The 27034-nt window shown below is 42.0% G+C and overlaps 1 protein-coding gene across 4 annotated transcripts in view; it reads left to right on the top strand.

Moving 5' to 3' along the window:
• Positions 1-27034, top strand: part of CCDC85A (coiled-coil domain containing 85A) — a 185526-nt gene that overhangs the window by 43165 nt on the left and 115327 nt on the right. For all 4 annotated transcript variants that reach the window (XM_072035093.1, XM_072035092.1, XM_038175790.2 and 1 more), the window contains 2 exons: positions 8970-9057; positions 24663-24796. In XM_072035093.1, the coding sequence (XP_071891194.1) occupies positions 24782-24796 (15 nt within the window). In that variant the 5' untranslated portion in view covers positions 8970-9057; positions 24663-24781. The remainder of the gene's footprint in view (positions 1-8969; positions 9058-24662; positions 24797-27034) is intronic.

Here is a 27034-nt window from a genome sequence, read left to right on the forward strand (position 1 = left end):
CCTCTGTGTGCAATTGCAATGATTTGAGGCAGCTCAAGCTACAAATTCAGTCCTTACGATTGGACTTAGATACAGTGGAGTACTTAAGAACAGACAATTTACGTCAATGGATTACGATACCTCTGGATTGTAGGGAGAAAAAATATGCTGAAAAATTCGAGAGATGAAAAATTGTAAGCTATTTTTGTGAGCTGCAAAGGAGGCTATGAAAGCCTCAGGTTATTGTGCTTTGAATAATTTCCTCAGTTCTGGTGCAAAGCGTTCATTTTACGAGATTTGTTTCTGCCAGTGCTAAGTGATCCAAAGACTTGAAAGGATGAGGGAAGATCTTTGGTGTCTGTTGCTGTGCAAAATCCTTAATGTGCTTTATATGGAGACCAAAGACCACTATTTATTTCCTTTTGTCTTTTGGAAGTGAAAGGATGTTTTGTTCCAAATTCTTGAAAAATCCCTGAATCAAAGCCTTCCTTTTGTCCTGCCTTTACAGTACAAACAAATGAAAACCAGCTTGTGTCCTTGCTAAGCAGATTATCAGGAGAGGTTGAAGAGGTTCTTTCTAGGGAACAGCTCCTTCTCCTAATTTGTTGTAATACCAGCGGAGCCCTAGCATGGTGGAAGTGAACACACACAGCCACATTTTCCCCTTGCCACACCCTTCAGTGTCGGCGAAAGCAGCGTGTGCTTTGTGTACAAGGACTAAAGTGGAGAAGATCCCAGTTTTGCTGCAGCTTTTGCGTGTCGGTGCTCTGCTGGTCGGACACGCGCTGCCTTTCCTGGCTCTGCGTCTCTGCGCTCGGGTCCCCCTCTGCCCCGCATCGCCCCCCTGCAACCCAGCGGCAACCAGTTCTGGAGGGAGCGAGCAAATTAATTAACGAGAGGAGGACTCTCGTAAATAACAGAAGGAAGTCTCGGTCGTGTGGCCGTTACTGAGAGCTCTGCGCTAGGGTTTGACACCCCGTTAAAGCAAATAAAAAGGCAAAACACAGCTGACAAAACCTCCAAAACATCCTTAAATTGCTCTGTCTCTTCTTAAAAATTAACCACTATAGTCAGCCAAATTCCATTTCAAAGGGAATTGAGAAATTTGACTGAAAAGGTGTTCCAAGACACAGACATTAGCTATCGTGCACCTCTGAGAAAATGACAGTGAATGGGGAGACCAAGCTGTGCCTGCCTTAGCGAGTGCTTTGATGCAAGAGCACGGGCTCTGCATGCTGAGCCACTCGTGTGCACAGAGGTAACTTCTCTGAAACTTTCTGGTGCTCTGTGTAATTAATAATTGCAGTGTTTGCCATCAACTGACTTGAGCTCATTGCATCAGAAAAATCCTCCTCCAAGTGAGAAGGCGATAGAGCCGCACGCACCGAATGGCGAGTGGCTACCCATGGGGTGTTTTTAGCATCGTTACTCTCCTCTGGTTTTGGTTTATGTTGTACCAAGCCTGCTTTCCTGTCCCTTTTCTCAGCCGTACCTGTGGTGGAGAGGAGGACAGAAACTTCCCCAGGGCTCAGCTCGCAGGGCCTGTTATTTCCCGATGATCTACAACAATGGTTATTCGGTAACAGCTGGGCCGTGTCTTCCTCAGACAAAGCCACTGTGGGGCTGAAACCTCCCATTGCTGAAGCATAACCGTTGCCCTGGTAACGGTTAACTAGCACGTGTTTTATTGTTTCAGCCTGCTTTCCTAGGGTATTTGCAGGTGGTAGAAGATGCTTTCTTAAAGAGGGGTCATAACCTCATGAACTTTCAGATGTCGCAACAAATTGGGGGACAAAAACATTTTTTTTCTTTCAAATGGATTAAGTAAATCTTATTATATAGCCTTTACGAGACAGATGTAACTCACAGTTTGATTTTGAGCATTATATCCAGATGCTGATACAAGCATTTCTGCTGTCTTTTTTTTTTTTTTCAGAATGTGAGTTAAGATCATATTATGATAAGAAGATTTCAAATAAACGCAGTGAGAACATGCAAGCAGTAAGATTACCGTGACTTCTTTTATTTTGGGTTTATTTTTTCTTGTTTATATGCTTGTAGGTATTTCTTTTGAATTTGATATTTCAGGGATTTATCCTAAAAATGCACTTTGAATGGACCAGAAACCTCAGGTTGGTTTGCTAGATCTCAGGATGAATACAAATTATCGGAGAGCACGCTGATGATGACAATGATGAAAAAAATCACTTGCCTGCTACTTTAATGTGGAAAGTGACAAAGTGCACTTGAGATGCACACGTACATGCGGCATGCATTTGTATATGTACCAGTCAGTAGGAAAGCAGAATTTTGTAAATAGGAATTACATCCTCATTTTTTCCTATACCAAAATTAAAAGTGCCTTTATGATGTACTTAGTGCATTCACCCCCAAAAATGTCCTGTGGTACACAGGAATGTTTCGTGTTACAAAGTTGTTTGTTAAGAGCAGACAGTCCCAGGACAAAAGAATGACAAGAAGTAGCATGTGACATAGGATAAAGATGTGGTTAGATTTTAATCTATTCAGCAAAATCCATTCATAATCTAGTGGGATGAAGAGAGAGCTCCCTCTCCTGTCTGTTTCATAAAATTTATAGAAGCTCTTTGCATGTTTACTTTGATTAAGGTGTAAATAAAAACAACGTTTAAATGACGTTTAATGAAATTAGCCCTCAACCCGGTGGGCAGGCTCCTGCCCTCAGGATCATGGTTAATAATTATTTTTTTTGCTGTATTTTTTGGTATCCGGAGAACAAGGAAAGCATTCAGGGCCTTCATTCATGGAATTTCTTTAATGTCACAGTTTGCAGATAGAGTTTTGTCAAAGGTGCAGAAGTGGAAGGTGTTCCTGGGCAGGCCCATCTGCTGCCTTTGTTGGGAAGCACATACCTCCCTGGTAGCCTGGATACGTGGCTGTGCCCCGGACAGATGTGGAGGTAGGGAGGACAGAGTTTCTGCTGCTCGCAGCTGAGCACTTCTTTATATATATGTATTTTTTTGCAACTGATACTTAGCAGTGAAGAATTAGAGGCTACTGGTCACGTAATCGTAAGAAAGTGAATAAATTGTTGCTATCTAGCTGAAAATAGCCCATCCTTTACTGAAGTGCAGGTGTGGATGGGGCTCTGTTTTCCAATACTGGTGGTGTCTGTGGCTCTTTATTAAAATGCTGATTTTTCAGTTTGTGACAGATGTACATGTATGCTGAAAAATTTGGGCATTCATGTATGAAGTAGTCAGTGCTACTCGGCTGCTAGCTTTTGTTTTATTTGTGGACTTAATCCAGCTTCCCTCCTGTGTCTGTCCATGAAAAGTCTTTCCTCGTCCTCTCTCTGTTCCACATCACCTCTTGGCTACAGATAGGAGCTTGCATTTAGGTTGCTCAGTCTTTTGGTGGACACCTCGTGACAAGAATCACTTGTCACTAGCTTATGTATACGTCCGTGGGACTAAACTCAGAGGTGAATCTGGTGAGTAACCACAGAATCTTGGCCAATGTCATAATTTATTCCACATTCTCCTGAGGAGGGGAATTCCCCTCTTTTGGCAGGCGGCTCCCTGCCCTGACCCCTAGCGCTATGGCAAAGCCCCCCCGGGACCTGCCTTGGGACAGGGAAAAGGGCTCCTGGGCCAGGGCTCCTTATGCCACGGGATCAGAGAGCAGCTGGGCACAGCCCGAGGGATCCCCCACCAGCTCCTGGAGAGCTGCTGCCGGGGGCTCTGTGCCCAGCGGTGCTGAGCCTGGGGCCAGAAGGAAAATTGCCTGTTCCCTGAGCCAGCTGTGTGTGTCCTTGGGTTTGTGCTGAATAAGGGAACGGGAATCACAGCTTCTGCTGGGATACAGCATACATGTCCTGTAGCGCTGGGGGAGAAAACAGCTCTTTTTTTTTTGGTCTGTTTCACAAATATATTGTGTAAGGACTTCTTTCATCTGGGCTTATGGCTGAACTACATGAAAACTGGCAAAACAAATTTTTGGGTATGTAACACTTCCTCTTGTGATTTCTACATGATCTGTTAGACGTTTGAATTGGGGAAGGGAAGCTGATCCAAGTGAGATCAGGTAGGGCAGCAAGCAACAGGCTGTAGGCTCAGCCTATTCCCCCCTCCCTTTTTTAGGAGGGGGTTGCTTAAATAAGTTAGCACTTGAATAAATTAACTACATTTCAGGCCAGAATTTTTCCCTGGGAGTGGAGAATGAAAGAGATACCCTCTCTGCTCATTGCCTTACTCAAAGCAAGTTTTTGATGTCGATACCAGGTAAAAACACTCTGACACAAAGACACAACATGCCTGGAGCTATATGCTTCAGGCACATCGCACTGGCTTTAGCTTAACCTTAAGATCAATGTGATATTAATTAGTAAATAATTACAGTGAGAGAATTTCTGACCACACAGTTGTTTTTTCATGCTGCAGGTTTGCTGTCAGCAGAGTAACCAAAATCACTGATGTCTGTGTAGTCGCACTGCTCGCTGTGCCCGCGACTGTTTCACTGTAAACCAGGAGCAGCTCTTCCTCCGTGCCCATGTGGTACCAAACTAGCTCTAAGTCTTTCATAAAACAGCTCAGAATCCAGACATAGCAATGATGAATCCACATTGAATTAATTATATTCTCTAAACTTGAAAACTCAATGCACTCGTTTCATTTTTCACAGCCCTGAACAAGAAGCGAATGAGGCAATGACAGAGGCGCGAGTGTTGGCAGAGGAGAGGCTGCCTCTTGCTGTACAGTTACTTTCTCATTAATTCTGACTGCTGCAGAGCAGCTGCTAACTGTTGGTACCAGTTTATGACTAAAACAATGTTCTTGTTTAACAAATTAATTGGCGTTATTTTGGGGAGAAAAAAGAATAATTACAGTGCTGTAGCGGTGATTAATAGCAGTGCCTGTCACGTATTCACTGTAACACTACATTTACCAGCAAGCCCCCCCCCGGCCCCAGCGTTAAAAGTCCAGACTTACCAGCAAACATGGGGACGAGCTGTTAACCTCGTGTTTGCATTTCTCCAGACTTCAGGATTGCTTTCAGGTCTGCTCGCTACCATTTGTAGTCACTTCAGATACTTCTGTGCCGGGATAAACGCTGACTGACATGAGCTTGGAAATGACTTAAAAAGAAGCCTGGTAAATGCTGCTTTGTGCTCAGAGCTTTCTGCCTTTGCTCACGTTTTACCACAGTGACTTCGCTAAAGCGATCCTCAGACCGGGGCAGTAATCTAAGAGAAGAACTTTTCACTGACTGCAAAAGAAGGACAATGAAAAGGAAGGAGAAGAAGAAGAAGAAGAAGAAGAAGAAGAAGAAGGAGAAGAAGAAGGAGAGTTTTCCTTTTGCTCTCTGGTCCCCTCTGAGGTCCCCGAAGCGCAGCGCTGACCCTAGCACGAGTCAGGCCTGCCGTGCTGCCGGCTGCTCCTAGGATGGCAGCTTCCCAGTTGCTTCTTAAATAGAAAAGCATGCATCTGCTCCTCAAAAGTTTCGGAAGCATCAGAAAGATAGCAGAGAATTACATGCAAAACACAAGTTTTCTATAGGAAACAGCCTGGCAGTCCACACTTTGTTATTCACTTGATAAGCAGAGTCTTTTTGACAGTCCTAACCTTCTAAACTATAGGTCCTGCTGAGCCCAGCATGAGTCAAACGCTGGGTACCATCTGTCAGAGCTTTGCTGTTTTTTTTTTTTTCTGCTTTCCTCTTTTACTACAATCTGCTGAGAGGGGTGCGGAATAGAAGTTGCTTTTCTACACTTAAATGAGAAAGTAGAGAAATTCAATAAGGAGCATTAAAGAAATCCTGCTGTTCCCAAATAACTCTGTAGATGCTGGGCAGGAGAACAAATTATTCTGTGCTCTCTAAGATATTAAAAACAGGTATATAATGTGCCTCAGGAAGTGGGAAAGAATCTGAAACCCAAAGCTGAAAAGATGATGCTGAAAAATGAAGTTACATGAGCGGTGGTGTTAGCACAAGTGCTGAAGTGATGCACAGTTCAGGGGTTTCAGCTGTTTCCCTAAAGAAACACGCTTAAAGGATATTCCAAATTTCCCGCTGATGGACATTTAATAAGAGGAGCTGGCTGAGAAGAAATGGCCCCCTGCTGCATTGTAAAAGAATTACCAAAGGGACGTTTTTATGTCTCATTAGTTTATATTCAGCCCTGAATTGGCACCTGTTCTGAATTCGGTCAAAGTTTGAAGACACAAATGAATGTTTCTTTAACACGTTGCTAACAATTCATCGAAACAGGGTTTTGCAGGGTATTACAGTCACACGTGCACACGTGGAAATAGGAATGTAGCAAAAGAAATGTCCTGGCCTGGCAGCGCCAAGGGCCGGGTAAGAAGCTGCTCTGCAAGCGTGATTGCCATGTCTGCGTGGTGTGGCCAGGTATTTACACCTCTTAGCTGCACAAATCGCTGCTTTAGAGTCAGTTCCCAGGAACCGCAGTGGCTGCTTATACCTGGGAGAAAGGAGTGCAAGGCTGTTTCATGCCATCAGCGTTAGGGCTGCTTGCCTGCTAGCCCGTGTCTTTTAGAGCAGCCCTGGGACTAAGGCCTCTCTATACGGGACAGAAACTCTTAAATGTCTCAGCCAACGTGCCTAGATTTCCTCTCACAACATTATGTTGTTCTACCTCTAGTGACTAGCATCGCGTTGTTTCAATCTGTATTTATTTAGCAGCAGAGATACGCAGCTCACCTCAGCACAGATTGCAAAAGCTCTAATAGGGTTTTATTGTCCCCTTACCGTTTCTTTAGTCCCAACAATTCGCTGTTGTCATTTTAAAAGGTCAGCAGTGCGATTTTAATGAGCATTTGATTCTGGCCCCATTGCAGCTTTCTATTCATGCAGTTTTGCTTATTACATTAGCAAGCGTGCTGGCTGGTGGATCAGAAGGGTTCAGCACTCAGTTCGTCTCATCTTGGGATAAAAGCCCTGAAACGGCAGCGGTCATTTCAAAGCAGCGCTGTTGCACGGGTCAGAGCGGCTGGAAGGGCACGTGCGTGGGCAATAGCACCCGTGGGTGCTGTCGTCTTTGGGTGCCAGCCGTCCCCTGTGCTTTGACCAGCACGTGGGGATGTCATGACTTGCCCTGGAGGCTCTCGGCTATATGCCGGGTACATAACCTCACAGGTTCCCTCCCGCAGTTATGCTCCACCTTGCATGTACTGCTTGTGGTGGTACCGAGGGCAAACCAGGGCTGAACGCCTCTGTCCTTGGTGCCGGGTGGCACTGACCAGAAGAGAGCCTGCTCCTGAGGGGCTTCACCCGAAGCTCACAGGGCACACAGAAAGTGAAAGAGGGAAGGAAGGAGAGAGAACAGGGCACGGCCACAGAACAACATGTTACCGAAATGTCCGGCCAAAGCTGATGTGTTCAGCTGGATGTGCTGTTGTTATATCACTGCAATTGGGATTTTTCACAAGTGATACAATGTAAGGTGTGTGTTTTCCCATTGTGTTACGCTGCTGTGTTAGCACAGCAATACTGGGATCAGAGCATGCTTATGTGGCTACTTTTTCTCCTCAGCCGCTTGCCGAGCAACATTTACATTTCTATATTTCATTTTGCCCTGAACATCTTCCATTAAATGTACTACAGGCTGGATTTAATGCCTGATCACAGGAGTGCTTTAGGCCACATCTCTTCCAGAAAGAGCCTTACAGGTTGTTTAACTGTGTAAGAGTATAACACCTTGCAAGATCCACCCTTAGGGATGCATTGTGTGAGGGGAACGCCACATCTCCAGGTAGGTAGCTATTTCAGAGATGGGGAGCAAAAGCAATTGCTTTTCTCCCCACCGCACGCACCGCAGCTGCAATAAGCCGGAGCACCTGTTCCTTGCATGCTCCTGCTGGTTTGTGCTGTTTGTAGCTGCTGCCAGCAGGGTCCCGGGGGAGATCCGGGAGCTTGGTAATGGAACAAGAAAGGCTGGGAGTGCATAAGACGTGCGCTTTCACAGCAGTTTGCACTCTCATCTCAAAATGACCACAGTTATGGGGTCAAATCACATTCGTTTGATGTAATTAATAAAACCGCATGAGAATTAGTTGCACTTCAGCGTACCAGGCTGCATTTGTGAGAAAGGAGCTTTGCTAGTTAAGTTACTATGCTCTGTGAGTATCACATTATTCAATTTGTAAACATTCGTGTTGGTGTTGTGAGGCATTTAAAGCAGTACAGCAGTCAGTCAGGGCTATCTAATATTTTGTGGGTGTTTGTAGTAGGTGGTATTTGCTTTCATAAACTTACATTCGAGTTCCATCAGGATTACTACAAGACATGTATGATGTGCTGTTTGTTTTCCTATCTCTCGGCAGCCCAAGGAAACTTTGGTTTAAAATTCTTATGTAAAACTATGGCTTGTGTTGGTAAAAAGGATGTCAAAACAGAGAGTATCTTTATTTTGTGTTGTATCTCAGGTGATACAAATCATATTGCATCTGACATTATGTCTGACCTAATTAAAAATTGATGAGAAGATGTGATTTTAAGAAGAGCTTGTTCTGTCTTTTGTTATGTGAGAAAACTTTCTATACTGCTATTGCTCTGACATCTCACAAACTGACTGGCTTGAATTTGGTTTTGGTTTGACAGAGTGAGTCAGCCTACAAACATAAGGCTTGAGCACATGCTTTCTAATGAAAATCTAGACTATTTGAAGATTATGTGATTGTAGCAAAATAAAGCAAACAGCAGCACTAAAGTGGTACTACTTCATAGAGATATTAGGATGATTATATTGAAGCACCCCATCTATATGCTGTTGATGTCATAAAATGTAATCAAATGATCACAATTAGAAGTGAGTTATACGAAATTGAGCCATTAATAATAGCTAACCAGAGCTGAATTGTATCTAGGGTACAGGAATAGCCTTATAGACCCTCACACTAATGGACTCTTTTTTCAACAGTGGATGGTCCTTAAATTGCCTTGCCATTTGAGACAACCTGAAAAAAATATCTTCCTGTCTTTCTTTCTAGGCCTGACAATGTATGATCTTCATGCTAGCCAGAAATCCATGGATCACCACATGGGTGTTTTCACAATCACAGCAACAAAAGAGCAAAGGTAATTTTGTTTTTTACATTCTCCTCTACCCTGGGGTGCAGAAGGCAGCGAAGCATGCCTGTAATCTCGCTGTGGAAGGGAGTGTTACTGGGGAGCTCTCATGCCCTGCTAGCCCCTAGGCTGTCCGTGCAGAATCCCTTCATTTCTCAGGGGTCATGGGCTAAGTAAGGAAGGTCCATACAGTGGTCACTGTCTGCATTGTGTCCTTGAAGGACAGTGCAGTTTGTCGCACAGACTCCCAAAGGTGCCAGTGTATAGTTTTGCATCAATCTTCTATTACACCTTCAGAAAGAAGGGTGGTGTGGGAGGTGATGTCTATGGAACAAAAGTGGATCGGGGCAGCTTCCAGGTACCTGAGCTGTAGAAGAACGGGGCTGGAATGCACCAGGGTTTTTGCAGAAATGCTTATAATCCCCGAGGAGCTGCTAAAGGGTAGGATGTCAGTTCATGTCCCTTTGCGTTCTTCATGTGTCTTCTGAGGATGTCAGCTGACTTCATGTGATACTGCTTTAACATCAGTTTGAATTATTCTTCTCCTGTCTCCTTCCACATGTTAGACAGACCCATTTAGTAATTATTATTTAGTACTATTAGTTTTGTGTTGTGGAAGTCTCTTAGGCTTCTCTTTAAATTTTAAATACCCTAGGAAAAGAAAAACTCACCTAAGTCATGTCCCATAGCCATCATTTTTAGTGTCATAACTACCATTGATTGAGTGAGCCTTGAGGCCTCGTGCTATATATTTCAAGTCATGCTTTTAGAAGACACAAAGTGAAAATATATATTTTTGGGGAAAGTACACTATCATGTCTTTCTCTTTTTAATATTAAACCCAATTAAAAATAAACCCTTTTAGATCGCAGTCTATGTAAATCCTAACAAATATTTCTGAGGTGCACTAGAAGACAAGAGTTTATGATCATTTGTGAAATCATTTAGTGAGTAGCCAACAGAACCTTAAAATTTGCTGTCAGAGGAAAATCTGTTTTCATGGCATTTATAAAGCTCACAAAATAGGTATTTGCCATGTAGTCTTTCTGCATTATATGTATCACAGCATGTATATAGTTCAGCATGCTTTATGGGATTATGTGCTTTCTCAACATTATTCATGCCAGATGACATAAGATTGCTTTTAGAGGTATGGCGTAATTAAATTTACATATGAATTTACTCTGATATTTGGCTTGCAGTCTTATGCAAATGACTAACATTCCAATTTGGCACAAGTAAAATTACTGACCTTTCAAATGTTCATTTGGCTCCAAGTGTCCAGTGGGATCAATATAGACATCGCTGTCTATATTTTATAGCACTAAATAATGCTTTGGTTTAGTTTGAATTTCTCAGACCTCTGCCTTCCTGCAGATGCTGGTAGATATTTTTTGCAGTGCATCAGGAGCTACTGATTCCTCATAGACTTTTACATTTCTTCATTTTTTGTTCCATGAGTTGAACAGTCCTCTTTGGAAAAAGTCTGTCTTTTACTCCAAGATATCCGTAGTTAAATAATGGTGAGATAATTTTATTTGCATTGTGACTTTTAATTTTGACCATTTTAATTTAGACCCTTTTAATTTAGACCCTTCTCTCTGGAAGGGTCTAAAAAAATAGAATTGTCTTTGAGAAGAGAGTTCTTCAGGTGGTCTCCTTCCAACAGCCTCAAACTCTTCTCAATATTTTTCCAAGAATAAACTGAAAATAGGAGCCCATTTTACCTCACTGGTAAATAAGAGCCAGTTTCTGGACCACAGTCATTCAACAAACAGTTCCAAGTGACATATTTGGCATTTATCCACTCCCTGTTGGAATTTTATGAATACGATGGAAAGAAAAATTCAACAATTTGAAAGAAATATCAGTCATCTCATCTGAAGGTAGTCACAAAATGAGATGAGTGGAGTCTGTTTTGTATGACTTTTCCTGTAGTCCAACTAATGTCATGTTGAATGGGGTGAATTGGGGAAAAGAGACCATATCTTCTGACTGAATCTGTAAAGCCCCCTTTCATACCCAGTATTTTGACCTGATATTGTTACCTAAATTTCCAAATTTCAATTTGTCCGAATGTCAGTCCAAATGCCAGTTGTATATTTTCAATTCCAAATTTGCATTTGGAGTGGAATGGTCAGTGTTTGACAGAAAGGGATGATTTTCCCAGTAACAGAAGGACGAGCTTACAAAGTAGCTATAGTTATAAACCACTGTTTTCAGCAGACAGAAATGCCGAGCATAACGGTATGACAGCACATCTACTTCAGAAAGATCAAAGAGAATCTGTCTCCTCTCAGATGAGCACGTATCTGGCAAAGATGCTAATTTCTGTAGCTGACCTTCCACAAACACTGATGCCTTCTATGGGGCAGACTGGCTAATATAAATTGTCCAAGCTCTGTAACAACAGCTGTGACAGTACAGACCACCTCAACATCCGCATCAGCATATCCAATTTTTGTGTAATGTACCAATTTCTCACAATTCTCTTAAATAAAGCAGTATGCTTTCAGCAGGCACTGTTTAATAAAAGCCTAGTCATTAAGAACAAGGTTGATAGGAGAAAATGTGGAGAGAGAGAGAAAGACAAAGGGTATGCCCTATCCAGCAGTTGACTAACACATTAGATAAGAAATAGTAGGAAGGTGCTCTTACCTGTCTTCTATAAACTCACTGTTTTTCTTGGTATTAATAGAGCTAAATCCTTTCAAATAGTGTTTTGTTGTTGTTGTTTCAAGAATCTCTGATGCCCAGTTATACTTCTGTGATTCTCTGGATGCTAATTTGCTATTAGCAGCTCTGTTACCTGCTAGAGCACATGATGTGCCAGAGCCAAATAATAGGAGCAAGTTATTAACACTTCAAGGTTGACCCGCCCTTTATCCCAGAATTCGTTCTGTGTGTCTTCTTATTGATCTGACTCATGCAGCTTTTTGTCACCTGGGAATTAACAATTCAATGTTTTATTTGACCATTTATCTCTTTAGCAAAATTGTTGCAATCTCTTTGACCTTTTAAAATGTTTATGACAAGGTGTTTGCAGTTAATTGCGCTCATAAAAGACTAAAGTCCAGATCAAGTCTAATGTGTGCTAGGAGCTAACCAAGACTTCCTTAGAAAAACATTCTAAGGCATAATGCGAGCATTTCATTTATTTGCAATATAATTAGAAGAAATAAAGATTTCCAATACCTAGAGGACCTGTACTTGGGAGAGCAACACCACAAAATATCACTACTGTATTCTACTTTCCTACTTTTGTGTGTGTGTCGGGGGGAAGCATCAGCTGAGCGAAGAAATTATCAAAAAAAAATTTTTTTGAGGAAAACTGCAATTTTTAAGTAAGTGCACATGTTTACCTTAGTTTGGTATTGATGTCTACTGGGTGAACACCCGTGTTTGCATTGCCTAAGCAGTAATTTTGCTGTTGCCATTTGCCATTTTAGCCTTTGTATAATGGCGAGAGCTCAGTATTTGGGGCTGAGATGGACAGGTCCACCCTGCCAGGTTTGTCCCTTCTTCTGGCATCACCTTCCTGCAAACATCCTCACAGGGTGTCCTGCCCCCCTGTCCCGCTGCTCTGTCCTCCAAGCCCTTTCAGTTACACTGCCGCTCAGGTTCCTGCAGTCACCATGCTCCTGCCCATTCATGTGGACAGAGATGATGCTCCCTGGCCTCTCTTCTGTGCACAAGGGCCTGTTGCAGGTAGGTGAGGCTTTGTCCTGGGGTGCAAATGCATTGTGGTAGAAGGAGCAGAGGCAGGGCTGCAGCTGGAGGGCTCCCCGTGCGGTGCTGCAGATTTTCAGCCTGGGGTTATTGTTAGCATGTCATCCCCTAGGGCTATCTGTGCTGCGTGCAGGTCAGCACAGCCCCTGCATCGGGCTGTACCCAGCCCCTAGAAGAGCCTGTCTTGCTCTCTTTGGCAGCACTGTTTATTATCTCACTTTGGGCACCCCAATCAATAGCTAAAATAAAATAAAAAATGGTATAAATCTGCATCCTGCCAGTAGAATTAATGGGGTCACCCTGATGTCCTCGGCTGCTGCACTGGTTTATGCCTCCTACCTTGTGTGTCTGAATATGGCAGTCTGGAAACGGCTGCACGCAGAAAGCAGTGTAGGTGTGTAGTCACTCACACACTGTGAAGAAAGTGAGTCCAGTGGCAAGCCATGTGAAATTTCTCAGCACCAGACAATAAACTCACTAGTACCCAGGCTGTGAAAATAAAACCAGTCACTCAAGAATCCTTGAACTATTTTTTACCTAGTAAAATATTTTGGTGTGTTCGTGACTAACTCTAAAAGTCTATGTCCGCCGTGCATGTACTACTGCTCTCATGTTATCAGAGTCAAATGCAGTTTTGTGGCTTCTCCAGCTGTGTATTTCCCACAGCTAACCGAGCACATGTTCGTGTACTTTCCTGTAATTTTCAAGGCCTCCCTTTAAATGATAAGGCCTGAGGTGCTTGGCTTATTCACATCTGCTGCTTTCCTGGAGGTCAATCAAACAGTTCTTCATTCAAGAAGTAATGGGGTCTTACAAAGGAAAACAATTATTTCACTTGAAATCTATTGATCTGGTTTCTGTGGTTCATGTGGTGTTTTGGGTGCAGAACAGTTGCTTGAAACAATTTGAGATCAATTCAAGTGTAACTGAATCAATAGAAAACCATAACTGAAATGCACTACTCTTGTTTTTTATGAGAATATATTTTTGCTACCAATAGTAATATGAGAATACGAAGAGTGATCAAAACGGAAGGTCAAAATTAGAAGCTCTTATGTGTTAGCGAGAAATACTACTTCTAGAATCAAATTTCGGTCTGTGGGAAAGCTGAGACATGAATAGTGTTAGGAAAACATAGTGATTTTAAATTTTAAAAAGCTTTTTTATAAAAGATTTCCAAAGAGCTGAGCTAATTTCTTTTCCATTCTTAGCATTGAGTCATCCAAAGCTAAATTTGCCCTATTTGTGGCATTGTGTGGCATTGCTGATATCTTTAAATAATTTTTGCTGAGAGAGGGAAAATTTTTCATTTTTTAATTACATTACTTCCACAATAAATGCTAGCTCTAGAAATTTGTAATTTTCTAACCAGGTCTCCTTTCTATATTGCCAGCACAGTTTATTTTTATTTTATTCGTTTTTCCATTTCATCCAGCTCTGTTTTCTGTTGAAAGTTTATTCAGGCAGAAAATTTCTGACCATTCTAAAGAAGTTGGAAACAATGGATGAGGAAAGGCAATCGGGGTATCAGAAGATGTATTTTGACATTAACCCCTTGCCTCCTGCCAGAGTACTAGCTGACAGCCAAACGAATGAACAGAAGTTTTTGTTACAGTAGTTGTTAATCATTACATGTAATCATTTGGTCCTTTGCTCAGAAAATACTGTTTTAAAAATCCTGTAAAATGCTTAATGCTCTTAGGAGTCTAACTAAAGAGGATGCTGAAAGAGGGAGGATTGTTTTCAGCTAAGTAAGTAGTGTTTCTACACATTACTTGTTCTGGGGGGATACGAACAGTTTAGGATCTACAGGATAATGATGCTAACTGATTCTCTGAATTCCCCATTTTTGTGGGCAAGGCCAGCTACCACAGGAAGGTAATGCATAGTTACTAGCGAGTAAATAGTGAAAGACAAAAAGTTTAAAAGTCTTTATCCTTTTGAGAAATTCATTTTGGTTGTGAAAAAGTAGTGATTTTGCATCTTGCTAGTTGCCTTTCCTAAAACAAGTATTCGACAAATGATGGGTAGTGGATGTGGGGACAAATGTGCTCCATTACAAACGCGTACTACAATAGATTTTCACAAAAGACTGGTAAAATTTTTGTGCTGCTTAAGCAAGCTTCTGAATGCATAACTGCACCTAAAAAGAACTTTTTGGATAAGCATGGACTAGCAAGCTGCTCAGATAAACCTGCTTCGTTTGCATGCAGAAATGTATTGGTGTTCAGAAATACAGGTGCCTGCAGGCATAAAATATTGCACACAGAGATGAGATTGATTTAGCACTGTGAATGTTGGTAGTGTGAATGTGTGTAAAATGCTCAAATTCAGGGAGATGCTTCAGATGCTCTGTTAGGAATTTAGCTAGTCATTAAGTCTTGTCTAAACTCACTGATTTTAGCAAAATACTCTTCTGACACTAGCAGCAAGGAGAATATGTAACGTACTACTTATTTTACTGCCTTTTGGATTGTCAGTATGGACTGATGACTTTCTAGTTAGGAAGAGAGTTTTATATTTTGAAAGACATGTTTTCCACACAGGTATTTCCTCAAAGCCAGGCTGCCTGGCCCAGCTCAGCTGTGTGGTGGTGCGAGGTGTTGCAGAAAGGGCTGAGAGATGAGCAGCGAGTAGTGACGCACTGGCGGTAGGAGGGGAGATAAAGGGGGCAGGAGAAGATGGAGCAAGAAGACAAGAAAAATACACTAAATCTTTAGGAAGCGCTGAAAGGCATAATTAACACAGAGACAAAAAGGCTTGGGAAAAGAGCATTGACAGACACAGCAGTGGCTCAGTATGCAGCACGGATACTCAAATGCTGCATAAATACCCATTTTCACTTTGCCGAGCTGTCCAGGTTAATCACAGGCTTTGTGCACTGGATACCTAAGAGTCTGCTGCTGTGATGTTGGGTAGACAAACAAAATTAGCCCAAGAGTCTAGTGCTACTGGTGCTCATCCAAACGTCTGCCATTCTTTTTCCTCTGGTGCTTTAGGACAGGCTTTGACTTCATTGCTGTTACTCAGTTCACTGGTGTGAGACAATGCAGAGTCAGCAACAGGGTCCTTAACCTCATGTCTGCTATAAAAGGGAAGTGTTCATGGGAACCGGTCCCCAAGTGCTGGGTTCAAAAAGGGATCATAAGGATTGTTTGACCTGATTTATGTATATATATAAGGACTACAGTTTATATTTGTATTTATATAGCCTGATAGAAAGAGATTCTGGCACAGAAAGACCTTGAACCACACAATACCGGAGACTCACTATGCATTTGTCATGTCATCATCCATTCCTGTAGGTGGCTGCTGCATCCCACTGTCAGGGACAGGCCGCTGCGCGGAGTCACCCTGGTGAAGCTCTGCTGCTGTGCTGTAGGCTCTGGGCAGTGCCCAGTGAAGGCTTCCTGCTGTTGTGACCTGAAATTAGGTGCAGGAGCTGCAAGAGTGCTGAGGACTACTCATAATAGTATTTGGACTGTGCCTGGGTTGCATCTGATGATGCAACTTGTATGAGTTTGAATGATCGTTTGAACACCAAAAATAGAAGTGCTGAAAAGAAGACCCCAAATCAGAAGACACAAAGGTCTTCAGCCAAAACACAACACAACAGATGGAACAGGTTTCCAAAGCCTAGCAGAAAGAAGTGTGGGAAAGTCTCTTTTCTTGGAAAGTCTCTATTCTCGCACTTGCAAACCTGAATTTAAGTTCCCACAGTTTCAGAGCTCAGATACAATACTGTCAGCAAAACCCAAACATTTTGCTTGTAGACAACCTGTAGTATTGTTGCAATTGGCAATATTGGAAAAAAATACAAAGGGTGCAGTTCTTAGTTTAGAGGCTCTGCAGTCATAAGGCATCTGAAATCATGCAGTGGGAAAGCAGCAGTATGTTAGAGAATGTCCAGAAGAAAACAGGACAAAAAGTCCAGAGACTAACTCCTCTCCCTAACAAATAGCTTCATGTTTGAGTGTCTCGAGTTCATAATTTCCAGAAGTTTTACAAATTTATTTTACAGTGCAACAAAATGTACAAAGAGATCAAAATTTTGTTTGCGGATCTTAAAGCAGGAAACATAAAATTGAGCACAGCATTTCTGCTGCACTGGATGAAAGTGGAAGTAAATAATATTTATGACTAGTTGCTCAAGTTATTGTTGCTAAAGAAAATCAGCCTGTACAAACTATTAGTGCTCCTTTTGCCAGAAGGAACAGTGGTGCATCAACCACAGGTCTTCAGGCTGAACTCAAATAGGTAGGGGAAACCATGCTCAAGTTCTGAAGCAGTTGCCATTCCCATGCAAGCTCCCATAAAAGCCGTCTGATCTTCATCATACCAAGATGTCAGTTTTGCAGCATTGCTCGCTGACCAGCTCCAGAGACAAGTGCTAGATACCGGGGCTTATGCTGAACACCTATTGCGATGCTGAACCCGTGCAGACCTGGTGGGTCCATGACTTTCAGAAAGTTATGCTACGCTGCAGAAATACCACGTTCAAAATGTTCAGAAATACCATGTTCAGAAATACCACGTTGTCTCTTCCTGCGCTGTCCCTTCCTCCCACCCTCACACTTAGTGGCTTACACTACCTAGTTTAATTTGCCTCTGGATGTAGCTTCCTCTGAATTTAGACAGTCTTTGTCCATCTCTTACCTCTTGGTGTGTTCTGCTTGAGTCACTCCATAGCGGCTGCGGTGCAGAATAGGGGGCAGTGGCTGTAGCGGAGGGGAGAGGAGCATTGTCCCCAGAGACGCTGCCGCGGCAGTGAGAACCGAGGCCAGCTGGTACAAGCCTATCTGCTGCAGAGACCTTCAGCGATATCGCTAAGTACAACGTTAGGAACAGATCTTCCCAACGGAGACTGCTAATCTGAGGAAAACTGGGGTTAATATTCAACCCAGTTTTGTCTCCTTTTACCTTTCTTCATTCAGTGACTTCCAGGTTAGTGGCAGAGTTAAGACGTGTTATCCTCAGAACAAAATTACTGCTCTAGGAGGTAAATAATCTGAGGGAGAAATGGTGATGTTGAGTATTTTCATTTAACATACCAAGTGGAATATCACAATTCATTTAGGTAATAGACTGCTGCAGGGACTAATTAGAAACTGTGAAAGTCAGAAATCATAAGGAGTAGTGAAACTGCTAATTAGCTGGGATTTAAAAGCTGGCAGAAAATCAAGATGCTGGGGGGCACAGTGTGGAAGAAAGCACTTGTCATGGGTGAGCAGGTAAGTGCCAGGTCAGGGGCTGTGCTTTTCCTTATCTGCTTTTCCTAGTGGTGTCCAAAGCAACACACAAGTAGCACAGTCCACTGGATGTCTGTCTTTGTGGCATACGGGGTTAAGTAGAGCAGGTGGCTTCTGAGACTGACATTGGTGTCTTTCTCTGTTACCCGCTGTAACAGTTACCCGGTCTGCCATAGGTAGGTCTCCTGTTGGTTGTGGGATGGAGCTTGAACCAATGGAGTGAGGTACGCTATTCAATGAAGGCACTGTTCCTAATGCAATGAGTTGATGTAGAATTCATGACAGAGAAGTGCTGGAATCGAATGGGGGTTTAATTTCACTGGGAGAGATTCACGCCACATGGTAGCCCCGAGATGCTGCTTGTAGAAAGGGGGTGTATCATTTTTTAAGACAGAATGGTTGTGAGAAAGACGGGAAATCAAAGTCCTTAGTCAACTTGAGAGACAGTCCTGAGTCACTGAGGAGAGCTCTTCCCACACCACTGCTCTGTCTGTACGCTGCAAACGCTCGGTCCAGCATCACCCCGTCTCCACAGGGGGAAGGCTCAGCCCTACATCTGGAGGTTTTCCAGTCCTGCTCCATGCTGGAGAGCTGCAGTCCCAGCGGCACGTCTCCTCCTGCTGGCCCAGCGGCTGCCCAAGGTCGGATTAGCAGGGAGAGGCAGCTCAGCCTGCCCGAGGGCGCACTGTGGCTGGCTCTTCCCGATCATGCCAGGCATGGCCTGGAGTGGGCTGACACTGGACTAACACCTTGTAGCGTGGAGGGAGAGCAGCCAGGAATGTGGCTTACAGTCATGGAATTGTTTAGGTTGGAAAAGACCTCCAAGACTGTCAAATCCAACCAGGAACCTGGCCTAGCATGAAATACCGAGTCTTGCTGCTGAGCTTGCTCTTTAGCTTTCAGTACAGATGCGACCAGAAGAAGGACCTTGTCCAGGTAGCTGCCAAAAGGGATTCAAACTGAAGGATCCTTCAGAGAATAGAAAACACTGCTGAGAGAACTGTTGGGAAAGACAGAGCTTAAAGTAGTCATGGAAATTACAGGGGCCAGGGAAGCACCTGAAGATCAGAAAGCTAATGGGCAGGGCCACTCGTGGCTCCCAGTGTTACAGGGAGATGTGCAGCCATCCGCAGCCATCCCCACTCTGCTGGAGATGTAGCTAGTGGCCAGCGTGGGTTGGCTTCAGCAATCTGCGCTTGCGGCGTAAGAAGGGGATTCTCTGCTAGCTCACACACACACGCACCTTAGTGTCCCACTGGGACATCTTTCTTTCCTCCCTATGTTACAGAAAAAAAAAAAAGAAATTGTGTCAGTGTTGTGGCAAATATCTGTCACACTTTTGCAAAGCCCTTTTAGCTTGAGAGGTGTCTGCCCTCTGAAGGTTTGAGGAGCTTTAAGCTGAAGGTGTCCCATCCGGGCAAGTATTTGCACTCTGAGGCTGAGAAGAGGCATTGTAGGAGAAACTGTTGCAGTGGGTAAAATGTCAGGAAACAGCTTCAACATTTGTTTTTTCCAACCCTTTGTTTCAGCTAAAACCTGTGTAATTTGGGAGCTAAGTGAGCACAAGCGTAGCGATAAGCAAAGGCTGTACTTTGGAGAGGAGTGCATGGCTTGGCAGCCTGGGCGGTTTGCAGAGATGCTCTTTTTCAGTCTCTGCTCATTAAGACAAAATAGAAACCCAAGAGAAGATTCCCAAGCAAAAAAAAAATGCCGACGCAGTCAGTCTTCTCCGAGCTCATGCTGTTATTGGTCATTGCTTGTGGATGCAAAATGCATCCAAAGAACCATTTACAAATCACTTATGACTGTGGTACCCTACCACAGATTTACCAGAGGAAAAGGTAGATGAACTTCATATTTTAGTAGTGTTTTTCGCCATTTCTGACTTTTAAATCTATAAAAGGCTTGGTATATCGTATTGCTGTGGTTTTTAATGATTCAATACCTACTATGAAAGCCTGCATTTGGCCATGTGAATGTTGTCTGAATAAAGTTGGATACGATATATCCTAAATTAATGATGAAAAAAGAGTGAATAACTGTTCCTGGGCTCTCTGGTCTGCCAGCGTCAGCATTTCGCAGCCCTTGTCGTTGATTCTGAGCCCCAAGGGAGCAGGTAAAGCCAGGGTGGCTGTCTGAAATTGCTTGGGACTGCCCTGGGTGTTTTAATCTATCCCTGGATGTTTATGTATTTTTCTGAAACCCCAAATTTTTCTGAACAGATGGGACAGAAGGGACTTCCAATACTACAGGAGTTTGTGGGGAAGTGCCCATAACTCCTGTGTCTGCCTTGTTCTGTACCAGCTCTTAACAGTTGCCTTTGCTCAAGTGAGAGTGAAAATGTGGGAAATTCAGAAGGTATGGCTCATTAGTAGATGGAAATTCCTAATTTCCTCACAGAGCACAGACCCACTGCTCTTCCCCAGACTCTGCTGGGAGGTGTCGGAGCAAGGGGAAGCCCTTTCCTAGTGGCGGTGTGCTCCAGTGAAAGCTGGCCACCTCAGCCTGTGCCGGTGTGCTGTCCCAGGCTGACATGCTTCCCAGCATCATGACCAGAAGAAGGGAAATGAAATTCCCTTTCCAAAAATTTAGCGTCTTCATTAATGTAGAGAAATGCAAGATTGCAAATAGAGTTAAGAACAAATCATCACCATGTGGCTGCTGTGTCGAGTCATTCCCTAATGGAAGGAAGCTTGAGTGCCTTTACCAAACAGGTTTTCGTTACGTAGGGTCTTTGGATTTTTTATATGTATGAATGTTCGATGTAACGTATATGTCTAAGTTAGTTGTGAAATTTTAGCTCTTAAATTCCTGTGTTTGAAGCTTTTTCTTGGTGGATAGTCCCATTTATGCTTAATTTAAGAATATTGTCTGTAACCCTGTTTAACATGATTTCTGTTTAGGATTTACTATTTGTCCTTCGGAGCTAGCAGGTGCTGTGCCTGGGGAAGTGTAACTTCAAAACAAAGAAAGATCTGCCCTTGTTAAAACTGGAGAGAAGAAACTTTCTGAGGACCTTTGGCGTGCCACCAATGTGTTGTGTACAGCGCAGATGGTTAAACAGTGTTACAAGGCTAGAGTCTGATAATTCTGTTCTATGATTCTCTATTTGTCTACCACCTCTTTGAAGTGAAAGTGGTATAGCAAGTACTCAATAATTTACATACTGTACAATATAGCCAAATATAAATGATGCATTATTTTTCCATTTAGCCCCATTTGAATTGATTGATTACCAAATCTTACATTTATCATTTATCAGCATTGCGATTATTTATAACTTTTGCTGAGTTTACAAAGTAATGCATCAGTCAAGGAGCTGAGTTGCTCTTCCCTAATTTATAATGGATATTGTAATGATCAAAACCTGATCCTTATGTTGTTTATTTATTTAATTTCATCAGCACTGAGCTTGGAAAAGACAACCAGAAGATATGGGGCCAAAGCTAAGGTTCAGAAAGAAGACTTCCCCCCCCTCCCTTTTTTTCTTTCTTTTTTTTTTTTTTTTTTCTTGTTTCGTGTTACTGACTTTTAATAGTTATTTTAAAAATAATTGTATCACAAGAAGGACAAGAATAGGTGGCCAGGCAGCCAGTGCCACCCAGGCCAGAGCCCCAGGGAGGATACACCCGCTATCTTTTCATTCGCCTCCTACCTGCAGTGGCTGGTAACAGCCGGGCACGGCTGAGGTTTCACTTACTCGGCTCCTGGGGTCTTCATCACAAGCTAGTTGCATTTTCCCTACAGTGGGCTTTAGGCATTGTGATTTTTTTATGGGCTAGATCTTTGTGGTAAGCTGCTTTACAATTTGGGCACATTTCAACTCTGTGTAGGGTACAGCTGGAAAGCAAGCCTGCCTTCCCTCCCCCAAATCCACACAGTCCTCAGTTCCCCTGATTGTTTTCCTGGCTTCCCCTGCAGTGCGGGGCTGCCTGTCCCTCTCCTGTCCCTTCACACTCCCAAGGTGGTGGTGCTTCCATGGGAAGCTCCGTGGAGGAGCCAGGTGGATACCCAGAGCTCTGAAATCTTCCCCATTTCAAACTGCAATCCCGATTTACTGCGAGTGAAGCGAGTGAGGTGGGTGATGAATTTGAGTCTGGTAAAGCAGACAAACCGGGGTGCTGGCCCTGCTAAAAAGTTCTTGAGTTGGAATAATTATAAAAGTTATTTGAGCAGAGAAATCACAGAATAGGTCCTTTTTTGGGCTGTTGATAGCTTTTGTGTTTAATCACTGCGCAACCTTGTGCGGCTGGGACTCGCCTAATTGATTTCTTGATGCCAATGGCAGCAGCAGGCAGGAGCGCACCCGCAAAGCGTGGTGCTGGAGATACACGCAGTGTGCGGCTCGTGGGGCTTTTCCCTATCCTCTATCCTTATTAACGCTGGCGCTGCTAAAAGAAAAGAAGATTGAACATAAAAAGCTGAAGGTCGTCCATACAGTTGTCTCAATAGCAATCTGTGTGACTTTAACCCTGTTGAGGAAAAGTAATTACCCTTTGGCTTCTGGTGACCTCAACTAACCTTTGCTGAAGGACCAGAGAAAATAAAGGCTGACCAACAGCCTGCCCTTCCTGCCCTGTGGTTAACCCGCGCGGGGAATGAAGAACACCCTCAACAATAGGATGTGAAAATGTTGCCATGGAAATATCATTGGAAGAAGAAACAAAAATCTATTACAATTAATAGTGTTTTATTAGGTGACTCCTATAGAACTGTTTAATCCATGGAAGTTGCTCTATCGTGAGATCTGGGGTCAGGAAATTTCAGGAGGAACAGAAGCAGGAGGGAGAGCGTTACCTCTTTAAAAATTCAAGAGCTGTTGGCAGAGCTGGGGTGGTTTGCATGAGATAAAAGAATGAGGTTTGTGTTGCGCACTGTAAGTATGGGAAGTAATAGCAAAGAATAGATGCAATTACCGTAATTGCAAATGATAACCACTAGCTATCCAATGGTCAAGGAGAGCAGTGATACACAAATACTTTGGTTTTGTTATATGGCGAATAGCAAGAGTCATTTAGCTTGCTGTATTTTTGTTCACAACGCTGAGGCCTTGCCTAGAGAACATCAGGTTATTTGCAGAAGGTATCCTGCTTTTGTGTCTCTGATGTTTTCAAATCATCTCCTATCATGCTTTTATTTTGATTTTTTTTTTTTTGCTCCTTCTGCTATTTATTAAATTTGATGCCTTACAATACCGAATATTAAATCTCTGATAAATTCACTGGTCTGCTTTGTTGTGTTTTAGGCTGAACCTTGTGCTGTTCGCTACCCCGGCTGTGGCTGGTTCCAGCTAGAGCTGGCAGTGCTGCACTTTTTCAGAAGTAGCTTAGCAGTTTCTAGCAAATGTTGATCCTTTGAGCACACAAAGACAACAATATGTGAAGACATAATCTGCATGTTGATGATCTACGATATTCCAGTTTTAGTGCATGATAAAGCACTTCAATTAAGTAAATTCCGTGATGTTTCCTTATTTATGTGACAATTTACAATACTCAATTTATTATTTTTTTTTAATAAAAAAGTTTTAAATGTGTGTTTCTATCTGTGTGTACCTAAAAAAAGTAAATTATTGTATGGCTTTTAAGAGAAATTAAGAGAATTTTAGCAGGTTTGTTTTAAGATGTTAATACACAAATACACAATTGTATGCACACGTTTTCTGGTATTTAAAATTAATTCAAAATAACACATTACTTACAATACATGTTTTAAGAACGTTGCATAAAGTTATACACCAACTTTCTTTTTTGGTCTTGTTCCCGAAGTACAAATATTGTAAATGCTAAGAAGATGTCAACTAAAATACTTTAATTAGTGTTAAGGATAATCTTGCTGTTAGTTTAAATGGACACGGGACTGTGCCCTGACTGCATATTTCTTGTAATAAAAGCTGAAAGCACGAGAAGGAAATGAGTTGTGGTAAGCATCATATTAAAATCTTTTCCTTCTTATAAAATGGTGAATAAGATTTTTTTTTTCTCCAGTGTTTTTGTATCAGCTTCCAGTAATACAGCTGTGGATTTTTACCACGAGAGTTCTTCAGCTTAAGAAGGTTTTCAAATGATAATTTGCAAAGAGTACACAGTATGCTGGAAAGAACCAAACTTACTTCTGCATGAAAAAGACTTTCACATGCAACATTGAAATAATTTTCTGTATTGCAAATACAATCATTATCTCAAGCTTTTCCTAGTTATAACAATATTGCTCATTTTTTAAGTTTTTTGCCACTGCAAATTTTGGAGCACAGAGTGCAGTGTGTCTAGATGCAGAAGTACAGTAAAGATAGTGCACTTATATCATGGAAACTTGTCTGTTGTTTTAAAATGAACTCCGTGTTGCTATACTCATTTATAACCGGGTGAACACTTAAAATGACTTTTGGTCAGATTTCTTTCACTATGCAAGCTTGTATTTCAACTTACCAAACCAGTGCAGGTCCAGGATCAAGGCAATGTGCTTTCATTAATTTTCAACAATAATTTCTACGTCACTGGCTCCAAAGCATTGTTTGCTCAGATAACTCACCTGGTCGTGGTGCTGTGGGGAGCTATTACCTGTTTCGTAGACTGTCGCGTTTTCTCCCTTGGGGTAGTGCCCAGGTTCTCATGTTAATCCCTCTTCATTTCCAAGTGCTCCAGGTCCATGGTATTCTGGCTGAAGCTCAGAACAAAATTCAAGGAAGTCCAGCATTGTACGTGGAGTTTCTGCTGCTGTGTTTATTGTAAGAGAAAGAAAGCAGAAGAATTACCATGTGTTACTCAAAGGTAAGCATATTGATAACCTGCTCTGTTCTCAATACTTTGAGAAGTTTGAGAAATCCCTTTAAATTATTCACATCATATTTATGTGCGTACTAGAAGCTGTTGTTAAGGTGTCTTCACCTTCACTTATGGATTGTCTTCTGTCCTGCTTTAATTTTGGCACATAGGGTGCAGCTTTTTTCCATTTTAGCCTAACATAATTCCAAGGCCTGAGTAATATTTGCAGTCGTGAAATGTTTGCATTCCAATTTGGGGAGAGAACTCGAGGCTCTCAGAACCATTAGTTGTTCCTGTTTGCCACAAAAAGAATTTTCTGCCTGACTTACTAATGAGCTGTATATACTCTGCTTTGTAATGTGTTTCATACTTTCATTCTCTGAAATATATTGTCTGCCATTGTCAAATGAATGGGAAATTAAATACAAAGTCTATTTGTAGGATATTATTTTACTGCATCACTGTTATTTTGATATGACCATACAGGTGTATGTTGTGTTATGCTAAGCATAGTATAACTTATATAAAAAAGGTAGGGAGGTAACAGCAAAGCAAAATAGTCAGAAATGTTTTTCATTCAAGTCCAAAGTCTGGTCACATGCAGTCACATTCTTTAAAACCTAAAACCTATTTTTACTTAAATTAAATCTGTTCATTGCTATTTCAACCATAAAACATAAAAATGTAGTTTGGTAGCTAATGATTAATCTCGCTAGCATAGAATCATATATATGTTGTGGAAAGTCAGAAATGAAATTATTTCTACGTTATTCTGACCTGATAAATTCACAGACATACATAAAATGCAGGGCTTTCAAATATGCTACAATTCTTAAAGATTTAGTTAATCTAACATTGCATAACCTGAAGTGCATTTAACTAGTGGCCTCCTATTGTTCTATAGCATTATCTGAGAACATTATGCTTCTTAAGAGAAAGACTGCCAATACCGAGGTTTAAATGTTACATACATGTTACTGGGAGAAAAGAGAATTGATTCAGTCGTTAATGGTAATTGCGGCAGAAATATTAGTTATAACAAGATTACTTCGTGGCAAACTATAATATTGAAAGTACTGAATGAACATCTGATTCTCAGAAACGTAAATACAGGCTGAATATCCAAGGCATTGCAGAAATGTTTACAGTTTATTTTAGCAATTTGCAAACACTACAGAGGAGATATTTTTATAAAACAGTATGACATTTCTGTAGCAAATTTCTGTCACTTTAAAGTCATCTCTTAGCTATTTACTAATAATACAGCAATAAAGCATAGAATATAGTTTGGATAAGTGTTTATTGGTATCCTGCATCACACAAACAGATAAGTAAATCTTTATCTTGATAGTTTTGTTTTTAAATCAACAGCAGTATTAGATATCCTAAAAGTTACCATAGTCATTAAATACCTTATAGTGCTGTATCCCTGGTAATCCAATTTACAAAACTATATTCTCAGCAGAAACTCCTGGGGTATACAGTAGTTCTCTTCAGTAAGCCCTTCCTGCTTTTTCTTGTCATGAAGCAGTGATGGTACATTTTATCCTGTTGATAATTTGACTCTCTTTAAACTATTGCTTGTTGACCCACTGGATTGGTCTTTATTAGGGTGGAGGTAGCTGGAAGATTGAAGGACTGCAGACCATATATCATTCTTCCTTTTTTACTGTACCTTAATATTCAACATAGCATCATTATTCTGAGGCAAAAGCGAAAAGCTGGTCCATCATATATTCCACACATTGCTAGTCTTTCCTCTATGTCCTGCAGTGCTAGAGAGGGGGATTATTGCTGCAGAAAAAAAAAATCTGGCCATAGTGTAGGAATAATCACTGCAGTCCGGCTCACCCCCACACCTCTCTTTCTCTCTCTCTCTCTCTCTCCTTCTCTCTCTCTCCCTCTGTTTGAGGCCCCAGCTGATTCAGTCTGCATCCATCCATACATAAATCATTGCCCTTATTCTATTGGTTACATGGTACATGGCAAGTATTGATTTTTTCCGTTGCCTCATTGCTGGAGAACCCATGGTTTTTGTGAGACTGAAAATGCAAAAATTTTTGCCGGAGATCTTGTCAAGGTACAAAAATGACAAGCGAGGAGGGTGCTATTTTAAGGTTTCTGTGACTTAAAAATCTTTGCCTTCCCTGTTCTACTCTACGTTTGCCTGTGTCCCAAAAAGTCGTGGCTTGTTTAATCACTACTGCTTTAGGTAGGCTTAGTGGCTAAGCAGCAGCAGAATAA

Source organism: Anas platyrhynchos, chromosome 3 (genome assembly GCF_047663525.1).
Source record: "Anas platyrhynchos isolate ZD024472 breed Pekin duck chromosome 3, IASCAAS_PekinDuck_T2T, whole genome shotgun sequence".
NCBI classification, from domain to species: domain Eukaryota; kingdom Metazoa; phylum Chordata; class Aves; order Anseriformes; family Anatidae; genus Anas; species Anas platyrhynchos.